This window comes from Crotalus tigris, unplaced genomic scaffold (genome assembly GCF_016545835.1).
Source record: "Crotalus tigris isolate CLP2741 ecotype Arizona unplaced genomic scaffold, ASM1654583v1 scf7180000024364.846960, whole genome shotgun sequence".
NCBI lineage: Eukaryota > Metazoa > Chordata > Lepidosauria > Squamata > Viperidae > Crotalus > Crotalus tigris.
The window spans coordinates 247803-270728 of NW_024100532.1; the positions used below are offsets into that span (position 1 = coordinate 247803).

A 22926-nucleotide genomic window follows, 5' to 3' on the forward strand; every position below is an offset into this window, starting at 1 on the left:
CTGAATTACTGAAGTTTTTTTTTTTTTAATTAAGCAGAATTCTAGCAGGCTTTGGCAGTTCATTTCCAGGCCATATACTTTTTGATGTGCTACTCTGACAACTGTATTGTTGCTCTTATTGTTTCTTACATGTTTAGAGTAAGTGAATCATTAAACCAGTAATTGACTAGAAGCCAGACAAGGCATTTATCAAATGCATATTTCTTTAAAGTTCAAAGAAAAGAATTTTCTTTTTTATAGAAAATTTCCCCTATATTATTTGTTTGCAATTCAGATTTCAATAGCAAGAGTTTCCCCTCTTATTAGAATTCTAGAATATTTTCAAGTCTAGAATTAGGGCAATTATAGCTTAACCTTCTAATTCTATTTCTCTAGAGTGCCCAGCAATCTATTTATATGAACCAAACAAACAGGATTGAGCCCAATAACACTCTACCACATTCTTGGAGAGTAAACTACCTAAATAGTTGAAATGTGTGACAGTTCCTGCTTGTTGCTTTCACTCAGATATCTCCCATTGCAAATTTCATCCATTTGTCTTTATTGTTTCTGTTAGATTCTCTCCTCTGCTTATAAAGAGTTTTGATCATGAGATTGTTCATCTTTGGTATATCCCAGCTATGGTAGTTTTTATAAATATATTTCTTTTACTGTAGAATGTGCCTTTTGCATCAAAGAGGTTTATTATTAAAATCATTTTATTGGAAATGGGGGCAACAAGAAAAAGTAGAATGCAATGCTTTCTTGGATTGTGTCAGTATTGAGAAGAGGTGCATTTTATAGTTCTTTCTCTTTTATTCCCTTGGAAGTTCTGCTGATGATAACGGAGCTGAATTCATCTGTATCACTATTACCATAAATTTGCTGCTTTTTTGCACATTTATGTATTTATAACACCAAGGAAATGGAAAACTAGAAATCTTCAACAGCAATGGTTGTTTTTTGTTTTGTTTTTGCCTCTACCAATAATGCTGATGTGCAGAACTGGAAGTCAAGAGAGGTGGGATCACCCCTCAGTGCAGGAATGCAGCCTTCCTTGCTCTGTGAGAGGGGGATTCAAAACAGCTTCTAGATCCCAAAGTACTAGCTTCCTAATAAATATTTTATTGTGCTAGTGCCTGCCTTATTAACAGAAATACTTGGGGGAAGGTATGGATCAATGCCATTGTTTCCTACTTGCAACCCTTGTTTTTTCACTACCTGCTTCTCATTTTTTGAATCTAAATGGAGGAAAAAGGAATACTCTCCTAAAAGCTCTTGGCCTGAACACAACCTCAATGGGGAGCTCGAAATATAATAGTAAGTATTGTACAGGGAAGAGAGAGGGGAAAAGGGTCAAAGAATCTGGACTGTTTTTTTCGGAATTATGTTTATTTATTTTCATTGTTCACATTTTTTATTTTGGCCAGTTGGTGTTGCCTTATGCAATATCAGCTTTCCTTTCAAAGCCTGTCTTTATATATATTACAATAGATGTACAGCTTCATGTACAAGGCTTTCACTCCAAAGTGCAGATACCCTTGTAAGAAAAGTTGAACCTCAATCAAGGCAAATTTTTCCAAAAGTGCAGAGGAGATCAAGTAGATTGCCACTGCTGTTGGGGCTCAACTTGCAGCTGAAGTAATGAGAAAAGGACCTATTTCTTTTAAGACTACGGCATAGTCATTTCCCATAAGACAGCTGTTTAAAAATTTAGAGAAGCTTGAGGTGGCTTTGGGAATTAAGGAGAGCAAGTAAGATCTATTCTAAGTCGATCTTCCTCTTATCAAGGCACATAGACCAATAAGACTTGAAGCATAAGGATTCCACTCCAGAGCACGAAAGATCCCATAGGGCTCACTTTGCTTCTATTTTAATTGAATTCCTTTATAAGGCAGAAGCAGCAGAAAAGCATGCACATCTTGACATTTTCATGAGAAATCCTCCCAAATTGCAGGGGTTCAGCATCCTTTTGCATATCTGAAGCTTAGAAACTCAGTAGCACTGAAGTGTTGTCATCCTTACTTGATTGGTGCAGACACAATCCTCAGAGAAATCAATTCTATTCCTTTTATCAAAATATCTTTGCCATACTGAATAATAGTGCCTGCCCTTATAAACAGAGCAAAAGGCGTATGTTGCAGAAGGCCCTTTTATTCCATCCTTTTGAGGATGGGCAGCAGGCTGAGGTAGAATCCACAAAAGTATCCACCAATGGTCTGCTTACTGAAGAAATAAAAAATAATTTGTGAGAACAATGAATTTTAAATAGCAAACATTGGATGTCTATTGCTGGTTGATGAAATGGTTTTACTTTATGTGTTAAGCCATAAAAATGCATCATTTTTGTAGAGGTTATAATAAGATCATCCTTATTACTCAGTTGTTACTATACTTCAACTCATAACATGCCTTGCTATTGGTATTGCTGGCTAGGGCTAATGGAAGTTTTAATTCTGGAGTGTCACAAGTGGTTCACTTCTGGATTCACATGATATTTGAATCTTATTACATGGTTTAATAGATCTGATTTAGCACAATATATGTGTGGTTTATTTCATTTATCAAATTTATACAGCTGCCCATCTCAATGATGTGACTCTGGGTGGTGTATAATAAAACTAATAAAACAATTTTTAAATAACCATTAAAACAATGGTTATTGTTAGGCTATTGTCAGATTAAAAACAATTAACCTAAAACCAACTTTTAAATAATAATTAAAACAATGAACTTAAAATGCATCAAATCCCACATACATTATTTCATGGGCTCTCTGTTATTATAGGGTCCTCAAGCCTGCTGGAAAAATACCACTTTTAAAGAGATTTCTGGAATGCCAATAGGATTGAGTCAAATCTTGCCTTGAGGGAATGATACTCCAAAGTGTTATGGGTGCTATGGCAGAAAAGGCTTGTTGCTCAGGTGCCATCAGATGGAAATCTTTAGCAGATTGGACCATAACATGCCTTTCCTATCAGATCTAAATAGATAGCTAGATGTAACCCAGAAGAGGTGTTACATGTTATTTATTAATATGTGTCTAAGAAACCATGCTTAGTACATTCAATCCAGACAGTCTAAGGAAGATTTATATAATGGCATGATTTCTTTAGCCAGAATTTGATACTTGAGAATTTCAAGCTCCTATTTATGCTACACATAACTAGAAATTTGGAGAAAAGATTTCAAGTGTTATTAATGAATACCATTATTCTAATTTCTGTACTGAAATATTAAACATGGATTTGGTCATCATATTTTGATTACTATAGCAAAATAATAAATACATATACTTACACCTGTGTTTTTATTTCTGAAACTTTTGAAAATTAGTGTGCTGCATTCAAGTTCTGTTGTTTGACTCTTATGGGGTCCTGATCTATATTACATATTATGATGGACTACGCAGTGAGTCAGTTGTTTAGACTAGATTTGGCATTTTTGCCCACCTATCAAGTCCTTCCCAAGGTCCTGTGATAGGCAGATGTTGTTTGACTGTATTAAAAGTAACATCGCAAGATATAAGCTGTTCCAAAGTAAAGCTGCCTTTTGCAATTGACTGACCACAAAATAGAAAAAAAATAATAAAAAATAAAACCGTACTCTGGGATTATAAAATTTAAACAGACAGAATAGGCTTAACAATTATCGAAAAGAAAAACAAGGAAGTCTGGATATTGGATATGGCAGTACTTGGAGACAGTAGAATAGAAGAGAAAGAACTGGACAAAAACAGAAACTGACCGTAGACCTGCAAAATAGAATGACTGGCAAAAGAAAGCAAATTACCAATAGTAATAGGCGCCTTAGGTGCAAAACCACTGGAGCGCCACTTTAATACCATTGCCAAAATCATCACCAGTCAATAGCAAAAGGCAGCTTATTATTATATTTTTTTATCTCAACTTTTATATATAACTTAAGGCAGCAAACATACCTGTAGATACCATGCATGGGGAAAGATTGATCTAATTTCTTCAAACAAGAAAAAGGCAAGGTGGGTTGCACAAGACTTGCCTGCTCAACAGAGGCTAGTTAATTGCTGGCCCAGAGCAAACATTCTTGAAACATTCTAGTGTTTCTCAAACTTAAGACGTGTGAACTTTAACTCCCAGAATTTCCAGCCAGCTGCTGGTCTACTCCATTCCTTACCAGACATCCAATATCACTAGCAAACTTTACACCTTTACTTTGTCGCTGTTCCTGGGAGGCAAGGCTGCTGCCACTCACAGAATTTCTCCTCATGATCCCTGCAGAGGTAATAATCACATTAATGCAAAGACAACTGTAATGAAAATCAGTATGTAAGTATAATATAGATGGGAAGCTAACATCATTATACAATATCACACACAATTACAATATGCATTTTATTTGCATTGGGAGGGGGGTTTTGTTTAAAAAAAAATCTCTCCCACCCATCCATCCTACCAAAATCTTAATCAAGATGGTTTGTTTCTTCTAATATTAGAAACAAGAAAAGAGTTATTTTAACTACTGCAATGGGGTGAGTCAGGGTAGTTAAACTCTCTTCCCTTCTCAGGGATTTTTTGTATTTGGAATCAGGTAAGAGAATGAATGGCTATACAATTTGCACTGTGAATGAGGCTAAAAAGATTTATCCCTAAAAAGTTGTATTTGGTCACTATTAAAGTGTTTTCATTGAGATCAGGCCCACAGTCTTGTTATTTCATTGAAACAATTCTCCATAGATAGGTAAGTATTTATTTAAAATATAACAGGTTCTCAGTTTATAGATGCCCAGGAAATGTCTAGAGATTATTAACAAAGCAGCAGTGCTGAATAGTTTCCCACAAAACATTGAGCTGCTGTATATAGAATTAGGGTGGGGCATATTGTATGAGTTCTATATTCCTTTACCTGCCAAGAGCATTTTCCAAAGTGTCACAAGACATTTCTCATTTAAATAGGCTTATTAAAATTTGCTTTACAACTAGATTAGTCAATTAAGTCTGTAGCCATAGCAATCCGTTTCTTGCATGCACTTAGCACAGAGGTAAGAAAAGAGGACTTTAAAGAACAACAAGTACAATGTACTGAAAATCTAGACAACCAAACCCTGATTGCAACTAAAGAATCTACAACCCAAAAAACAACAGAAGCGGAAGAAAGTAATACCAAGATCGAGGGTGTTAAAAATCAACAAGTACAGCCTACTGAACCAAACAATAACCATAAAATTGGATATGACTTTCTACTTACACCAGAAGAAACCTGAGGAAGAAGACCAGGTTGAATTGAAGACAAATATATTAGAGCAAATTTCCTCTGGAAAATTGATAACTAGATGGTCTCCTTTGATTCAACTAACATGCACAAAAATGAAGGGAGAACTATCTGATGATCTAAAGCAGACATGTCAAACACAAGGCCCGGGGGCCGGATGCGGCCCGCGATGTGGTTTCATGTGGCCCGCAAAGCCATCCTAGAAACAGTGAGGGAATGGCCCCCTCTGCCTTGGCCCTGGCCCAGGCCAGCCAGGAGCCAATGTACAATTTTGTGGTGGCCATCTATGCTGAAACGCATTCAATCTTAGCTCCACAAGGCTGTCTGGAAACAGCAAGGAACCAGCCCCTGCCGCATCAGCCCCACCCCCTGGGTGCATGCTGGAGAGGTGTCAACCTTTGTGAGGAATGAAGAAATGCACCATCGCCTGGAAGTGGCCAGCAAATGGCTATTGCCTACTTCACATGTCCGGCTTGATGGGCTCCGGGGGAGGGATTTTGGCAGGCAGTGGGGCGCTCTCCTCACAGCACCAAGAGGCTGAGCTGGGCGGCACAAATCCAAAAAGAAGTGCGAGGCCGCCCAGCTCCCAGCGCGAATCCCAAAAGAAGCACGATGCCAGCCAGCCTGGCAGGCAGCGGGGCACTCTCCTCACAGCGCTGAGAGGCTAAACCGGGTGGTGCAAACCCCAAAAGAAGTGCGATGCCACCCAGCCCCCAGCCTGCCCAGTTTTGGCAGGCAGCGAGGCGCCAAGAGCTGAGCCGGGTGGCGCGAATCTGATGAGAAGTGCAATGCTGCCTAGCCTCCAGTCTGCCCAGTTTCAGCAGGCAGCAAGGTGCAAAGCTGACGAGCTTCGCACCGCCTGGCTCAACCTCTCTGCGAGGAAAGCGCCCCGCTGCCTGCCAAGACTGGGCAGACTAGGGGCTAGGTGGTATTGCGCAGGTAATGTTGACTCTCACGCTGCTCATGGCATTCCTTCGCCCAGAGCCCACCAAGCCAGATATGTGAAATAGATGAGGGCTATGTGCTGGCTACTTCCAGGTAATGGTGCACTTCTTCATTCCTCACGAAGGGTGACTCCTCCCCAGATGTGTTTGTTGCCTATTTTTTTCCCTCCCTCATCTCAAACATTTTCCCACCACTCTGTACTTAGGAAGGAAGGAAGGAAGGAAGGAAGGAAGGAAGGAAGGAAGGAAGGAAGGAAGGAAGGAAGGAAAGAAAGAAAGAAAGAAAGAAAGAAAGAAAGAAAGAAAGAAAGAAAGAAAGAAAGAAAGGAGAGAGAGGGTCTGAGGGAACTCCTGCCTTAGTCTTGCCCTGCTGCCCTTTCACCATCTCCTTGCTCCCTCCTTCTGGCCTATCATGGGATCTCCCATCCTATTGCTAAGGAAGCTTTAGATACAAAGCCGGGTCTCCTCCCATGGGAATGGGCCTCTCTCTGACTTTGCCTTCGTACACATCATGAGCAACCTGACTAAGGAGAGCAAGCACAGCAGCAGCCGCCTTGAGGATGAGATAAGTGCAGCTGGGCACCCCCTTGAGGAAGTGGGGCTGGGCTTGGTGCCTTGGGTGCTCAAGGGCCAGGCTGGGCATTTGACCTCTGCTGCCCAGGGTTCTGAGCAGCCTGCACCATCATCCAGCCCCCCCCCCCCCACATGGCCTGAGAGGAACAGTGAGGCTCTTCTAGTGACCATTCCTTGGCACTTGCCCTGGTCCCACCCCCTTCTGCCAGAGACCCTCAGATCTGTCCACTCCTGCCCAGGCCCCCACAGGCCCCCTTGACGTGAACGATGTAGAGCTGGCCACGCCACCCAGTAGGCCACACCCACTCCATCCACACCCACCTAGTAGGTCGCACTCACCCTGGCCACACCCACCCAGTCCCCCAAGGGCAACCGCAATGCTGATGCGGCCCTCAATGAAATTGAGTTTGACACCCCTGATCTAAAGGCATTGATATGGAAGCTTGGGTGGTATAAAAAGAACGCTAGAGTTAGATTTTAAAAAATGGGGTCTTTTGACTTATTAGAGAGGATCCTAAAGTCTGAACTAATGGGCGAAAGGGAGATTTTGAGATGAAAGGAAATATGATTATTAGATTTAACTATTGTTGGAAAATGATAAAAATGGTAAGGGATTAATTGGCCTAATATTGAGGATTTAGATTTATACGGGAAATGAAAATTAACTATTAGGAAATAGCTTTGAACTATTATTTAGCCTGGATAACATAGAAAATGTATCTGAGACAATAAAGGATATTCCGTTAGTAAGTGGTGATGTACTAGGATGAGAAATAGAAAATGTCTGTGAAATAAAATAAGAATATAGTTAAGTCAGTAATAGGTGTAATTTAGATATTATAATTTTTATGTAGTGAAATAAAGGAAATTTGGGTTACCCGAAATCTAAATACTATGGATATTAAAGATTAAATTGGAATACTGTAATTAAAAACTAAAAATTAGGTAAAATTTAAACACAGGACATGAATACGTATAAGCATAAATATACTGATAAATGTTTTAACTGAGCTTGTTATAATTACAAATTTACCAGCTTAAATATGATACAGTAAATGTTAAGGGAAATAGAGAAGGAATTTTTTGACGATGTAACCTGAGATATGTACTAAAGATTTTGTTATTGTACTATTGATTACCCAATCACCATGCTGCTTTCTAAATACTTAAATATAAAACTGGAAAACCAATACAAACTTGTTATAAAAAAAAAGACTTACCTTGGGGCTGCGCTGTGTCTGGGCGCTGTAGGCTGCTGCGCCTCAAGGGATTGAAGCTTCCCTTAGAGAGGCGGCGTTGGCGACTAGAAAGTATCGTGGCAGGTGATACAATTCCAGCAGGTGGCACCTTGCCAAGGCGGGCATAAAGCTCCTCTATTTCCTGTTTCTGCTGGGCCTGGAGCTTTTCCACTTCAGAGAGATGCCTGAGAGAGAAGGACAGAATGAAAGGGGATACTACTGAATGGAGTAGGGAAAAAAATTATTTACTGCCAAGTAGTATCAAAACTACTCACTTCTGGCGCAAGGCTTGTAGTTCAACCCAGACATCATCATCATCTTCTTCTGTGCTGTCTGAATCATCACTACTGGGGTAGGAAGGGCTGTGTATATAATTCATCCAAACGATGTTGCTATGTGTAGTCTCTCCTTCCCCCTCTCCCTCTGCCACAGGAGTGGTGCCCTCCTCGCCTTCCTGCACAGGTGTTTCACCAGGAGATCCACTATCAGATTCAGAAGTACTTGAGATGTCAGGTCCATTGCCTTTGTGGGAAGATTCTGATGGGATATTCCGTGTGGGTGTCACCTGGAAACGCCCCAGGATTTGTGGCTTGGGGTCTCCTGGTAAAGAGAAACAAAGTATGAGGAAGAGCTGTAGGCAAATCTTCCTGTAGAGCAGTATTTTTCAAAGTTGGCAACTTTAAGATATGTGAACATACACTCTTAGACTTCTCCTCTAGATGTTATAGTTACCAGCCACTGTTCAAATAATATCTTGAAGCCCAAGCAATGCTACTTAAGGTCACTTGACAACCTATGCAAATTCTTCTCCCGTGTTGGATGTGGAGAGGCTCACAGTATGTCTCCTTGTATGAAGTATCAAAAGGAACAAGTTACCCATGGAAAGAAAGACTTTGTTATGGTCATACTGTAGATTCCATAGTTCCATGAAATCCATGGCCCCAAACAAGTAAAAGAGAGCCAAGCAAATAAAATAAGAGTTGGAACCTTTGCCTCCCATTTCATTTCATTGATGCCCTGGCTGTGGCTCATTTTGAAAGCTGGTGAAAGGCCACGGCTTATACAGTGCTTATATACATGCTTCCATAAGAGTGGTAAACCTTCCCTTTAAAGTAAGACAATCAAGGTTTCAGTGAGAGGGATACATTTAGAGCTCAGATGTGGTGTCAAACAAAATCAAAATGAAAGTGAAAAGGCTAGCTCAGGTCCTCTTCTCTCTCTCTTTGTACCATGCCTGGGAGAGCAGAAAAGCAGGAAAGTATGGTTTCAGAACTTTTCCACCATTCCACAAGTCTGCTGAGTACAGCGGCAGCCTTATGCCACCTGCAGCAACACAAAAACTAGCCACTGAGTCAAGTGATGCTGGAAGAGAAAGGCACCAGGGAAGGCTTCTCAGGGACTGGAAGGACTATCTTGCAGCCTGCGATGACCAATATTTACCAGTCAGACTACCCATTAAGGTCACTTAACTACATCAACAAAATGGATGCAATCAAGCATGTGAAGTGATTTTGCACAATTTGCAACTGTTGGATGGTACTGTCTTATATCTAAGAACAATGTAAACCTCGCTCATAGCAATATTTGTAGACTATTGTGGCATGTCAAAATTTGCAAGATGGCAGATGTAGCATTCTGATGCAAACCTTGCCCCTTTTGAACATGTATGCATCATCACATTTGGCACTGTGCTGATTTTGAGCTATCCACTATGGATGCTGTTCTGAGTCATGACTTTTCACGATAGCAACCTGTAGAGGGCTCCAGATTTCCTGCTCCAATTCTTCTGAAACACTTCTTACCTTCACTGATGGTTGTGTGTTCAGCAGAGGAACCATTGGAGGTAGATAGATCTGATATGGTTAATTGTGATCCAGACCAGGAAGAAACAGGAGTTACCTTTGGAGATAGGGAAATAAATCAGCAGAAAACTTTCTATTTTTGGTCCATTCACTATGCAGTGGAACTCCAGTTTGTTTCTTCATGAGATGTTTGTGTTATCCATTGATAATTCATTAAATCAGAGGATTAACCTGGTATTAAGGCAGTGCTAAAATAATGTACATCTGACCCTAATATGGAGAAGTTGCTACAATTAGGAATTCTCAATCAGTGTTTAACTGAGGTTCCTATGGAGCTGAGGTAAAGCGTCCAAGGACTGTTCCTCTATTATAATAAAAAATCCCCAGGCCCATTGTTAAAATTGCTAGTTTTTGATGACTAAATATAATACAAGCATTCACTATTCCCTAAAATGAACAAAATTCCATGTAGCAATTTCCCCATTTATGTTCACCCATCATAATTAAGTAATACATTTCAACAGTACCTTAGAACTGAGGCATGAGGATACAATGTTTTGTTTTCCCTCATCTATAGTCACACAAGATACTTGATTCAAAAGACTTACTGGATTGTTTTCAGAATTCCCAGCAACTGAGGTGACTGGAGATGGCTTAAAGCCTGGAGACACCACTGGCCCCAACATCCCATTGGCTAAGTGAACTGGTTTGGGGGAAGACACCAGCTCAGGATAGATAAAACGTACAGTAGTTGGGGTTGGTGGACACAGAACTGGTGGCTGTGGGACTGGAGAGGTATAGAGAGGCCCTGTCTGGGCAGTCCCTACTGATACTGCTGGTAGAAGTGATTGGGCCATACTCATCATAGCCAAAGAGAAGACATTGGCAAGGGAGAACAATGGGGAAGTAGAGGGAGGCCACATGGGGATAGGTGGTGCATGCACAGCAGTTCCAATGGATGGGGCAATGGAAGTGGTTGGGGGTAATGTGGGGAGAACAGAATTTGGTGGTGAAATTGGTTGAGGGATGGGGACAAGGTAAGAGGGTGTTGTAGGAGTCCCTGGATATATATGGTAAGTTGGCCAGGTCTGTGCAGGTATACTGGTGACACCTGTAAGGAAAAAGGCAAGTTGTCAGGTCAGTTGTCCTAGAAGCAAAGGAAGGGAAATCAGCTGTATCTCACTGGTTATGCATCATTGCAGAAAGCTTCCTCCAAGTTTGCAGAGCAAATGGGCCCAGTTTATTTTGTTCTTTCCTATCACCAATCAGCTTTATTTTTTAATTAATATTAAGTGGATCTTTTGCCCAGTTTTTTCCATCAATGTCCATATTTTGCACCATGGGAACATAAAGTATGTGATGAATTTGGCATGGCAGCTTATGTATTGATTTTGGATAACACTTTTTATTTCAAAAGGTTTAAAATATTTTTAAAAGAAATAGGGGACTAAGAGAATAGTATAAGATAAGAGTGGAAGAGATAATGTATTGTGGTATATAATTCATTCAGATTTTTCCCACATTACTGGGATTAGCCTTACCCCTGCCCAGATCACAAATAAGTAAACCATTTATACATTTTTCCAATTCAGAAAAGCTAAAGTAAAGTTTCTTTCCTTCTGTTTTTTTTAAAAGTCTGGTTCATGTAGGATATTAGACTCCTCCAGATTATTCCTTTATTGTTGAATTATCTTATATTATCTATATACTTTGATTCAGTAACTTTTTCTCAGCTCAATCCACTCACAGGGTTGTTGTTGGGAAAGTAGGAAGGGGTGATATATATACACTACCTTGGGTGGTTCAACATAAAGGCAGGAAATAATAGTTGCCATCATCACTATCATCTTAGATATCTAGCCAGTGTCCGGCATTTTGCACCACTGGATAAAGATCCTTCAAGATAGCAAGCCTGGTTAACTTCCCTGAATCTATCTACTTAAATAGTATTTTATAATTAGAAGTAACCACAGTTTTACCTGCAGATGTAGTTGAGAGCAGTGGTTGCCCAACGTTTTGGGTAGCTGATGGGGGAACGGTGGGGCTAAAGGGCTCATTCTCAGAAATTGCATCCACCACTGAAGTATGGATAGGTGATGACACAGGCTGTCCTGAACTAAGGCAACCAAAATCTGTAAAATGTTGAATACTTAGGATATGTATTTAGATCCTTTACTACAGATTAGTATCCCTTAATGAATATCCTTTAAGGCTGAGTCTTGCATCATTTCTAACTTTTAGGTTTGCTAACATATTCATATTATTTTTGATAAGGTATAGCATTCAATCATGATGTCCTCTTTTCTTGTCTTTTGACACACATTTATATTGTAAAGCAGCAGAAAGCAGAAAAACTCTGTTTCAATTTTTATTAAAACCATGAGAGTTGGCAATTTCAGCCTAATGTAAAAGTTATACACTTAGAATTAAATAATTCTGAGTTTACAAATATATTTTGTGTACCCAAATTGAATGGCATTTATAGTGCTTCTGTATAAAAAATACTATCATTTATTCCAAGTATTCTTTGTTTCAGCAATATAATAAAAAAAAGATTGACAGCATATGAAAAAACATTATTTTGTTAATTCCCCAGAAATCTGTCTCCTGCATTCCTGAACTTGTTTGAAAGTAATAGAATCCTAGGGGGAACTGTAATTCTCTGAACGTATCAATAGCTGACTGTTAAATTTTGGAAAGATTTATCTTTCATTCTTATAAATAACAAAGAGTAGTAGGAGTAATATTATTTTGGGTTAAATTCTCAGAGAAGGACTTCAGTCCTATTTCTTCTCCTATTGCCTGTTAAGTTTCAGTATCTGATAGATCAGATCCAGTAAATGAAATAGCTTTTCAGATAGTACCGGTAAGTGAAAAGTAATCTGGGTTGAGCAAATGTTGTATTATATTACCAGTAAGAGATGAGGATGAAGAGATGGAACACGAGAGGTCTTGCAGTGGCAACTCAGCCTAAAAGAAAATAGGAAAAAGATAAAAAAAAATATATTTAATAGATAATGAAATGAGGCCTCTCTGACTATGTGAAGAATGCTCTGTCCTTCTTAGCTATTATGATTTGTGATTAATGAAAAAAGACCCTTATTCAGTTTCCAGACAAATCTGAATTATAGAACTTTTCTATGTAACAAAGTACCTTCATGAAAGAGGCCTCAGCATTTTAAGATATTTTAGAATGAGTGAGGGACAAGCCAAAGGAAAGATGGCTTATCTCTGAAGATCTGTTACTGTGCTCAGCTGATTAAAAAGATGAGGAGATGTAGCTGCTGCTCATTTGGAAAATAACAAAAATAAGCAAAGCATTTCTGGATGCTAAATATATATTTTCTATCCTAATTCTCAACCAGCAGAGGCCTGAAACTCACTGAGAGAGCATTAGTAGCTGAAGTAGGAGATATACATTGCACATCAGGTTTGCCCAGAGGACCCTGTTCTTTGTTCAACTTATCCTTCTGGAGGAGTGCTTCTACACGCTGGATAATATCATGAATTCCCTGGATGAATCGTTCCTGTTCAGATTTCAGGATAAATTCCTTGGCAACCTGGAAAGCCAGAAACATAGTCAAACCAGAATTAAGGAGGTCACATCATGCCCCCAGTTCCTATTAATGGTATAGATAATGTGAATAAAAGAAATCAACATCCATACCATGACAGCTGAGATTTCCTCAGGATTGTCTCCATCCAGGTCAAATTTGAAGGTGACCATCTTGTTATTATATGTTTGTAGTTGACACTCAACTATTTGATCATTCTGATTTGGCATCTACAGAAATTGGGGGGATTAGTGTTAGGGTTTCTGCTACTGTAGCATGTGCAAGCAACACACACAGAGACACAGACACACACACAAACCCAGTGTGGCCAGATAGGAAATCCAGTCTTCTTGATGGGCTTAAAACTTTGCAAGGTGGAAAGGTAGAAACTGCATGCCTTTTTCTTCCCTTCCCCTTCCACTACTTGTTAGAACATGGGTAACTTGGAGAGGAATTTTTCCTGCCAACACGTTAATCATATAAAAAGGTTTTTTTCCTGCATACATTTACATGTATTTCTGCTGGTATATTTTAGAATGTTACAACAAAGTGGATTGGCAGAAGCCTGATACATGCCATTCAATTTACATAATTTTGTTATTATGACTAAGAAAAGTCTCTACAGTAATATTCTGAATATGATATTTATATGATTGGTAAAAATTTTAAACATATATACATAAAAGATTTATAAATTATGGAAATGCCACTGCATAAAAATGCTAAATTCCTCTGAACAGATTGTTTCTATATGCTACTTACAAAAAGTAACCCTCCCCAAGGGTTACTTTAATATAAAAGACCCTCTGAAAGTCTGAAGGTCAGACAAAAATAAGTAGTTAAAGTAGTCTGTACTGATCCCTCAGGCCAATTTGCTGAATTAATAAATGGGAAAATCCAGAGCTACCTGCCTAACTGAAGCTATAATGAGAATATTTGGAGGGCTTTCAAATAAGAAAGTAGGAGTCAGTAGGGTGTAATGGTCAGTAACTGTGTAATGGCCTAGAAACTAGGAGCCTGACTTGTAGTCCCATCTTAGGCAACTCAGCTAGCTGGGTGACTTTCGGCCAATCACTCTCTCCCAGTTCAACCCATCTCACAAGGTTATTGTTGTGGGGAAAATAGAGGAAGGAATATTAGGTATGTTTGCCACCTTGAATTACTTATAAAGTAATAAAGGCAGGGTAAACATTTAATAATTAAAAGGTAATTTACTGGATGATCAAATCTTACAATAGCAATTCTAAAAGGAGATATTTAGATTTTCATTTCAAATAAAATAATTGTAGAAAACTTGTTTTTTCTGTTATTTACACATTTCTGTCCCTTGTATTGCAAAATAGTTTTTATATGTATATGTTAGAAGAGAGAGGGAGATTCTAACCAGGACAGCAGGAACATAAATACATAATATTTATGTTATATTAAATATTTCCTCTATTGATAGTGTGCATTACACTTCAATTCAACTCACTTCCACAAATTACTGTTTGTTTGTTTTTTTAAAAAAATCAGTTTACAGGGCTAAGCCAGTTTGACCCTAAATGCAGACTTTCAGGTATTTATTAAACAAATAATTCTCTATTATATGGAAAAGAAGTTGAGAGGTGAAAGGAATAATAAGAGAAAATATATGTTACTCACTAAAATATTAGATGGTGATTGTTTTTAACATTTTCCACATTCCCATATTTGATGCAAAACTAAATATTAAGTATAGCTTTATATCTTACCTTAATCAGTATTTAATTTCCTTGCTGCCTAATTGTAAATATCATTTGATCAAATTATGTTTTTCACTTACACTTGAAATATATATATATAGTTATGTAACCAAGAAATCCAGGCAAATGTCTACCAAAGTCTATCTGTAAACATATAGTACAAGGAATGAACTACAACTGCTTATCTATTCGTTTCTGAAATCTAATTCTTATTACACTGTACTTGATGAAGATACTGGCTAAAGGAAGATAAGGCTGGTAAGTCACTTTGATCTTTTCCATTTGAACCTAAATGTGACAACCTCCTTTTTCTACCATGTTTGTATCCTCAGGCCATGAATGAGTAAGATGGCCGTAAGTCATTCTTAGTGGTATTAGTGTTATTCTGATACCATCCATGTGGAACTCAAGTTATATTAAATCTATGAGGCTTTACCACTCATTGCCTTGGAGAGAAATGCAAGAATCAGCAAGAAGACAGCAAATGTCACGGTGGTTAATCTGGCTCTAGAATTGCTGGGTAGCAAATCAACATAGTAATGGGGAAAGGCCACAAACAAATTATGCATCTTAATACTGTGTCCTCTCTTCATGATTTAAGACAATGTACCCTGGTTCTAGATCTGCTAGACATTTTTTTCTCACAGAATGCCCAGAACGGAGTTTTGGCACCTTTTTTGGATGGAACCTTGTAGAGTAGGCAAGGCAGGTTGTATGACGTGTGTGAGTTGCGGCACCTTTTTTTTTTTTAATAGAAAAAAAGCACTGGACATAATTAAATTTTACCCCAAATTGCCTGGTTCCAAATTCTCATAAAGACCCAGCTTGGAGTAATGATTAAGGCACTAAGTTAGAAACCAGAAAATGTGAGTTCTATCCCTGCCTTAGGCCCAAAGCCAGCTGGGTGACCTTGGAATGGTTATTCTCTCTCAGTCCTAGGAAGCAGACAGTGGCAAACAACTTCTGAAATCTTGCCAAGGAAATTGCAGGGACTAGTGCAGGAGTTAATATGACATATAGGCACTGAATATAATTCTCATGAACAAATAATGAGAAAGTTTTTGTTCTAGTATGCAAGACTATCACAGCTATACAGGTAGTCCTTGGCTTACTACAACAATTGAACCCAAAATTTCTGTTGCTAAGTAAGAAATTTGTTAAGTGAGTTTTGCCCCATTTTACAACTTTTCTTGCCACATTCGTTAAGTGAATCAATGAAATTGTTCAGTTAGTAACACAGTTAAGTGAATCTAGGTTTCCTATTGATTTTGCTTGTCAGAAGGTTGCAAAAGGGAATCACATGACTCTGCAACCATCATAAATATGAGCCAGTTACCAAGCATCCAAATGTAAATCACATGACCACAGGGGTGTATGAAAAATGGTCATATGTTTTTTCAGTGCCATTCTAACTTCAAACAATCATTAAATGAATTGTTGTAAGTTGAGGACTACCTGTATTTGGGCTAGATCATGAACCTCACTGTACTCTCACTTCAAGACCTTATGACTACAATTACATTTAAGAAGCCCAGGAAGGTTCCTGGTTCTGACAGTTGTCCGGATGAATGTATTACCTATGCATGTTTTTCTGTGTCTGTATACAGGTTTATGTGTATGATGTATGTATGATGTACATGTAATATATACTATGGCTTTTATATCTTAGGGTAATTATATTTTGAAGCCTGTTTAAATAGAATACCATTCCCCAGTTTCAATAATGGTAACAGTACAATCTTTCTTAATCCTGGAAAATATGTTCTAGTTATAGATCTATTTTCCTTATTAAGTTGATTTTAACAGTTATAGTCCCATAAATTAAATACTGGACTTTTTGTGTATGAGGGATAGCCAAGTGGGTTCTACAACACAGAAAGAATAAATCTACAGATGATTTGTATTATATGTTGTTATAATTATAATAATAATAAAGTTGGAAGGGACCTTGGAGATGTTTTAATTAGTCATTTTGTTCTTTTTTTCTGACAAATGAGTAAAAAAGGCAACTTTCTGGAGTTATTTTGTTTATGATTATAATTTTCCAGGCCTACGTTTTATTTTTTCCACTTTTAATATCATCTCACAATCTTAGTACAGCTTTATCTACATAAATCCTTCTTCTACCATTTTCTGTTAATTACTATCATTATTAAAACATAAGGCTGTTGCAAGTGATAGCACTCACATTGGTAATGCGCAGACGAGATCGAGCACGACGGCGCAGCAGCCTTCCAGAGCCTCGCTTGGCAAGGGACTTTGATCTGTCCTCACTTGCAGAGAGACCCTCATAGCCATCACTCAAGCCAGATGCCACATCAGATGTGTAACTATTTCCAGATGAGGAGGAGGAGGGCGAAACAAATTAGAAATGTGATCAGTTTGGATGTATCATAAAATTCATCTCACTTCCTGTCCTTTCTAAATTTCTTGTTTCAGGCAAAATTGAGGCTTTCAAGAAATGGTCTTAATTTCTGCTCAGAGAGAATATATACCTTCTTGTCCATTCCATCCTTTCCACACTGACTATATGCAGAGAAAGGGGTCTGGGATATTGCCACAAGATTCAAATGTACTCCCATCAATGATAATTTCACCACATCTCTTCTGCTATATATATTCAATCTATGTTTGTAATTCCTTGCTACCCTTAACAAATTATCTTCACCAAACTTTGTTTTGACCAAAATGAAATTCTAATGAAGTCATTCTGTGAATGTGAGCATTTTCTTTCTCTTAGGAGAATCTACCTGTCATGTTCCTTAAACCTCTCTCTTTTTTTCTCTATTTAGCAACAATTTGGGGGAAGCCTTTGAGAATAGCTTTGTTGTTTGTTGTGTATTCTGGATTTAGGTCGATTGAGCCCCATGGTGAACCAAATACCTTTTTTACTTTTCTTTTTGTTTCAGATAGCACTGATTATTTGGATTGGGGAAATAAAATCAATAACTGGTAAACTTCAAATAGAGAGAGCAAGCACCAGAGTTCTATTGTTGGTTTAGCTTGGGCTCAGTAATGGTTATCAGAAGGTGCTCCATACAGCCCAATATATATTTGGCATCCCCAGATGCCAAAAGCAAAGTTGTTGAATCATGGTACATTGGAAGTTATTTAATGTATTTATTTAAGAACATTTATAAGCCTGCCCAACTCACTCTCAGTGACTCTGGGTGGTTTACAAGGATAAAAACCCAATATAAAAACTACACGAAGCAATAAACCCCCACCCTCCTGGCAACAACCAGTCAATTAAATAAACCACTTGATGGACTCCATCCTACTCTGGGTACCCCACATTCACCAGGTCTTCAGAGCCTTGCAAAAGACTGTCAAAGGGTGGGCTAACGTTATCCCTGTGGGGATGATGTTCTAAGTTATTTAGAAATTAACTGTAAGTAGGGCTATTGTGAAGACAAGCACTAGAGGAGGAAAGTCCAATATATAACACAAGTTTAAAAAGCACATCTTCCTGAGTAATCCCTATAGAGATTATCTTTATTCTAGGGAATTCAGCTTTATTTATCTCTGTACAGTGTATGGTTTGGTTCAGAAAAGAAAGCAAGCAATAAGATTTTGTTCACTCTATATTCTGAGTCATAGCCCATAGCATCTAACCTGAAACTTTCCTACCTGTCGACAGGGGAAGAGATGTCACTGATGGAGACAGGATCCAGGCTCACAGCAATGGTCTGTGGGTATAAAAAGGGAAAGGAAAGTTGCAGTGCCAAGCCAGTTCACCTTCTCTCCATGTCTAAGCCATATGCATCAGCCTCACCCAATGCAGCTGTGTATGCCAGAGACAGAATTTCCACTCACCGAAGCAAAGGAATGTTCCAAAACAGTTACTGGGCTAGAATGACTCTGCAGCTTGTCAGGCAACTCCACAAATCCAGAAGAACTTAAGTATCCATCAGTTTCACAATCAGCTGTGGAGGGAAAAGAAGAGAGATAAAATAAGATCTGACTGCATCTAATCTGGTGGCCTCTTACGTTTTCCAGTTGACTGCCAATTTTGCCCAGCTTCTTTGAAAATGTCAGACCCCCTCAAGGACAAACAGAGAGCAAAAAATCTCAGCAAAAACTGAGAGCAATACTTAAAAGTTGCAAGCTGAGGTTTTCAGAATGCTGTATTGCACAGCCAAGTCATATTTCAAATGCTTCTCTGTCGGGGAATTATAGAAACTGTGGTCCATTATGCTGCAGGGCATTGGTTATATAGTCATTGGTTGAAGAGAGAGATAACAAAATGAGTGTGCTCACATGTGGTAGAGGAATAATTAGGATGATACTGGAATGGCTGGTGCTGATCAACCTCTGGCTCTTCTGGCTCTGGGGGAAAAGTTGATCCAAGGGCAGAATCAGCGGACCCCGGTGTAGTGGGGGTTGAGGTCTGGATAGGACTGAGAGGCGAGGGGGAATCCAGGTCCAGCAAATGCAGGATATCAGGAGTCATTGCCAGAGATTGCTCCTGACGCTTCTGCTGTTCCTGAGCTTGTTTGGTCTTCTCACGCTGGCGCTTGATAGCAAGAACTCGCTCTCGCACAGCTTTGGCCACTGGCTTGTAGTCTGCCTCACACACAAAGCCTAAAACCACCTGCATGATGGGTCAGTGAGATGGAGTAAGAAGGAGAGCAGAGCAGAAAGATAGAAAAAAAAAAGGACAGTCAGTCATGGCCATACATCTTGCCAGCCATCTGCAGTACTGTCCTCAGAGCAGGCTCTATTGTACAATTAAATTGTAGGTTTATAATCAATGTGTAATTAAATTGCAGGTGAGTATGAGGTAGGTTTGTGATTAGATATATTTACACACACAAATCTTTGGCAGTGTGAGCAATTCCTGAGCTATTAACAGACAGCAAGTTAGGCTTATATGGACATTTGCAGAAAAATTTGCATCCAATGTGACATTGTAAGGGAACAGATAAAGAGTAGATCTCAACTGTGATAATTTTCATGACGCAGACTGCAATGTGACAGAAATGATTGTGTGAAACTACTGTGATTTTAAAATACACATTTGAATAAATAATGATTATTCATATGTTAGGATGTGATACTAACATCACAATGTACAGCAACTTCCCTTAAAAGATGTGCCAGTCTTAGGACATGCTGATACAAAGTGCAGTTAGAAAAATCAAAGACAGAGGTGGCTCTACTTTAAATCTCTTATTTATAAAACATTCTAACCTGGAAAGATTTGGAGAAATAGTAGAGAAATGAATGACAGTAAGATATACCATTTCTTGGGCAACTTCCTCAGCCACATCCTTATATAACTCGAAGTAAAACTCCAAGGCATTGTTGTCCTTGTACTTCCCATGCAGTTTTTTAGTGTCATCCATCCGTAGCCAAAGCTTCAAAGTGGTCTTAATACCATCATCCTCTTCAGCCAGTTCAACATGGACTCCCGTATCCTCATGGAAGAAGGAGTGGTCCAGAAGATCCTGGATAGTATATCTGCAGGGAAGATAGGGAAGCAAGTTGAATTTAAACTATTCTGCAAAATGAAGGTAACAGAAAGTAAGTTTGAATTCACAGATTGTTATTTCAATATTACTTAAAAGAGGTACCCGGGCCAGGATCTTCATAAGTATATGAACATCAATCTGTTCCATGCCTTTAGCTACACAAACTTAAAACCTCCAGTTATAAGCAGCATAGAAAAACAGCAGAATATAAAGTTCAGAGCATAAAGTTCAGTATCAGATTTAACTTGGCGGAAGGAAAAGAAAGGAAGCTATTACCCATATAGCCCCTTTTTTGTTAGATAGCCTCCTCATTATTCAGCCAGTTGTGAATGTCTGAAACTGTTGTTTGGGGCTGCAGAAAGCAGACCAATCCATCCTACTATCTAACTGTCTCCATAACACTACTGTCTCCTGCAGTTTGGACAGGTAGTCCCTGAAGTAGCATTAAGAGTCTGAAGGTCTCAAATTCCAAGGGAATTTGAGATTTAGGCTGAGAGTATTTTAATTGGTGATTCAGTATTTTATGTCCACCCTGACAATAGGCATATCTCAAATTGCAATGCATTTGAACCATGTGCTATTTTGAATCTTTGCATTGAGTTGTCTACCTAGAAGAATTAAAAAAAAAAAATCTCTGTTTGGCTGTCAGGTTCTGCTAAGATTCTAAGTGATTTCTAAAACAAGAATACAAGTAGTTCTTGACTTACAACTATAACTACAAAATTTCTATTGCTAAGCAAGACAATTGTTAAATGAATTTTGCCCCATTTTGCAATCTTTTTTGCCCCAGATATTAAGTGATTCACTGCCGTTGTTAATAACATGATTGTTAAGTGAACCTGGCTTCCCCATTGACTTTGTTTGTCAGATTGCAAAAAATGATCAAGTAACCCTGGGATCCTGCAACCGTCATAAATGCATGCCAGTTGCCAAGTGCTCAAATTTTGATCACGTGACCATGGGGACGCTGTAACAATTCTAAGTATGATTTTTTTCCCACACTTACAACTATTTTTCAATGTTGTTGTAACTTCAAATGGTCACTAAACAAATGGTTGTAATTTGAGGACTACTATATTTTAAATAGGCAGTGAATTTTTTCTATCCATTCCTTACCTAGGTCTACCCATAGTTTCTATCCATATCTACTCAGATTACTTTACCAGATATTATGGAATTTTTAAAAGGGATGCAATATGCACTTTTGCACCCATAGGCAGACATGCATGTACAAACCACAAAACATCAACAATATTCATTGATTTAGCATAATCACATAAGTAGCTATGCTGTTCCCTACCTTTCATTTTTGTTCATTCGGATACAACCCTCAATTATCTCCTTTAGTTCAGGCACTTTCACCTTGTAAAAACTGTTTGGTTTCATACCCTGTTTTGAGAAATAAGAAAGAGGATCAATTTGGAGGGGGGGGGGAGTAGAAAGGAGAATAATATAGGCATTCAATCCCTTTTCCTCTTATGACGATGAATCTTGCTTGCCTTTCCTGCTATAGCGAAAAAAGGTTAGCTTTTTTCTGTAAAACATTCTATTTACCTGGGCCAACACCTTAAACTGATCTGGATGTCTGGAACTTATTTCAGTTTTCAATCAATTTTCCATTAGAGTAAAAATAATATCCAAAATGGGATACAATAAAATAGACTAAATTAACTCTGACTCTGGCCAATTGGAACAAGACTTCTATCTAAAATATGAATGTCTCCAAATAGGCTGGATTCTCATTTATCATCTCTTTTTACCAATTTAAATCTCAAATTAATATGAAACAAAGAATTGGGATGAAAAAACACCCCCCCATCTCACATTGGAAGCTTGTCAAATGCATTTTGAACATGAAAATGATGGTTCTGTACCAGATTAAACACATTTTTAAAGTTTCGTGATGTTACAAGAAAAGCATTTGGCCAGAAGCTAGGAGTAGTAGAGAGTTGCACTTCTCTTAAATTCAACCCAATTTTATTGCCATAGCTGCTCTTGACTGGTCCTAATTAGCAAAATGTTATTCTAAATCCAAAATTGCACTATAACTCAGATTCCTTAGAAAGTAATCATGGGAAAGTTCCTTTCCCCCTTTCCAATGCATAAGGATACTGCAAGAGATAGAGCCAAGAATGCAGAGAAATGAGAGAAGGTGGAGGTTGTACTCTTACCGAAGTAACCTTACGATAGATCTGAGCTGCATTCTGGCATTCTGAATAGGGGTATTCTGAGGTTGCCATTTCAAGCATGCACATGCCAAAGGCATAAACATCCACTGCTTCATCATATTTTTCTTCATACATCTCTGGAGCCATGAATTCAGGGGTTCCTGGAAAAGGAAAGAAAGTATTTACCTGAGACTCAGTCCCTTAAGTGAAATCATGGCAG

General features: G+C 38.6%; 1 protein-coding gene across 4 annotated transcripts in view; it reads right to left on the bottom strand.

The window, feature by feature from the left end:
- Positions 1 to 29: 29 nt before the first annotated feature.
- The window catches only part of WNK4 (WNK lysine deficient protein kinase 4), a 48509-nt gene continuing 25612 nt past the window's right edge, over positions 30 to 22926 (bottom strand). The window contains exons 4-20 of one of the 4 annotated variants that reach the window (XM_039327650.1): positions 22710 to 22867; positions 21839 to 21927; positions 20308 to 20527; positions 19325 to 19658; positions 18881 to 18990; positions 18695 to 18753; positions 17253 to 17394; positions 13454 to 13570; positions 13170 to 13346; positions 12699 to 12756; positions 11766 to 11918; positions 10395 to 10897; positions 9787 to 9883; positions 8260 to 8584; positions 7967 to 8169; positions 4135 to 4232; positions 30 to 2205 (exon numbers count right to left, since the gene is read on the bottom strand). In XM_039327650.1, coding sequence (XP_039183584.1) covers positions 2203 to 2205; positions 4135 to 4232; positions 7967 to 8169; positions 8260 to 8584; positions 9787 to 9883; positions 10395 to 10897; positions 11766 to 11918; positions 12699 to 12756; positions 13170 to 13346; positions 13454 to 13570; positions 17253 to 17394; positions 18695 to 18753; positions 18881 to 18990; positions 19325 to 19658; positions 20308 to 20527; positions 21839 to 21927; positions 22710 to 22867 — 2846 coding nt within the window. In that variant the 3' untranslated portion in view covers positions 30 to 2202. Of the gene's footprint in view, positions 4233 to 7057; positions 7531 to 7966; positions 8170 to 8259; positions 8585 to 9786; positions 9884 to 10394; positions 10898 to 11765; positions 11919 to 12698; positions 12757 to 13169; positions 13347 to 13453; positions 13571 to 17252; positions 17395 to 18694; positions 18754 to 18880; positions 18991 to 19324; positions 19659 to 20307; positions 20528 to 21838; positions 21928 to 22709; positions 22868 to 22926 lie in introns of those variants that run through there. The other 3 variants (XM_039327649.1, XM_039327651.1, XM_039327652.1) reach the window with 3 other exon arrangements.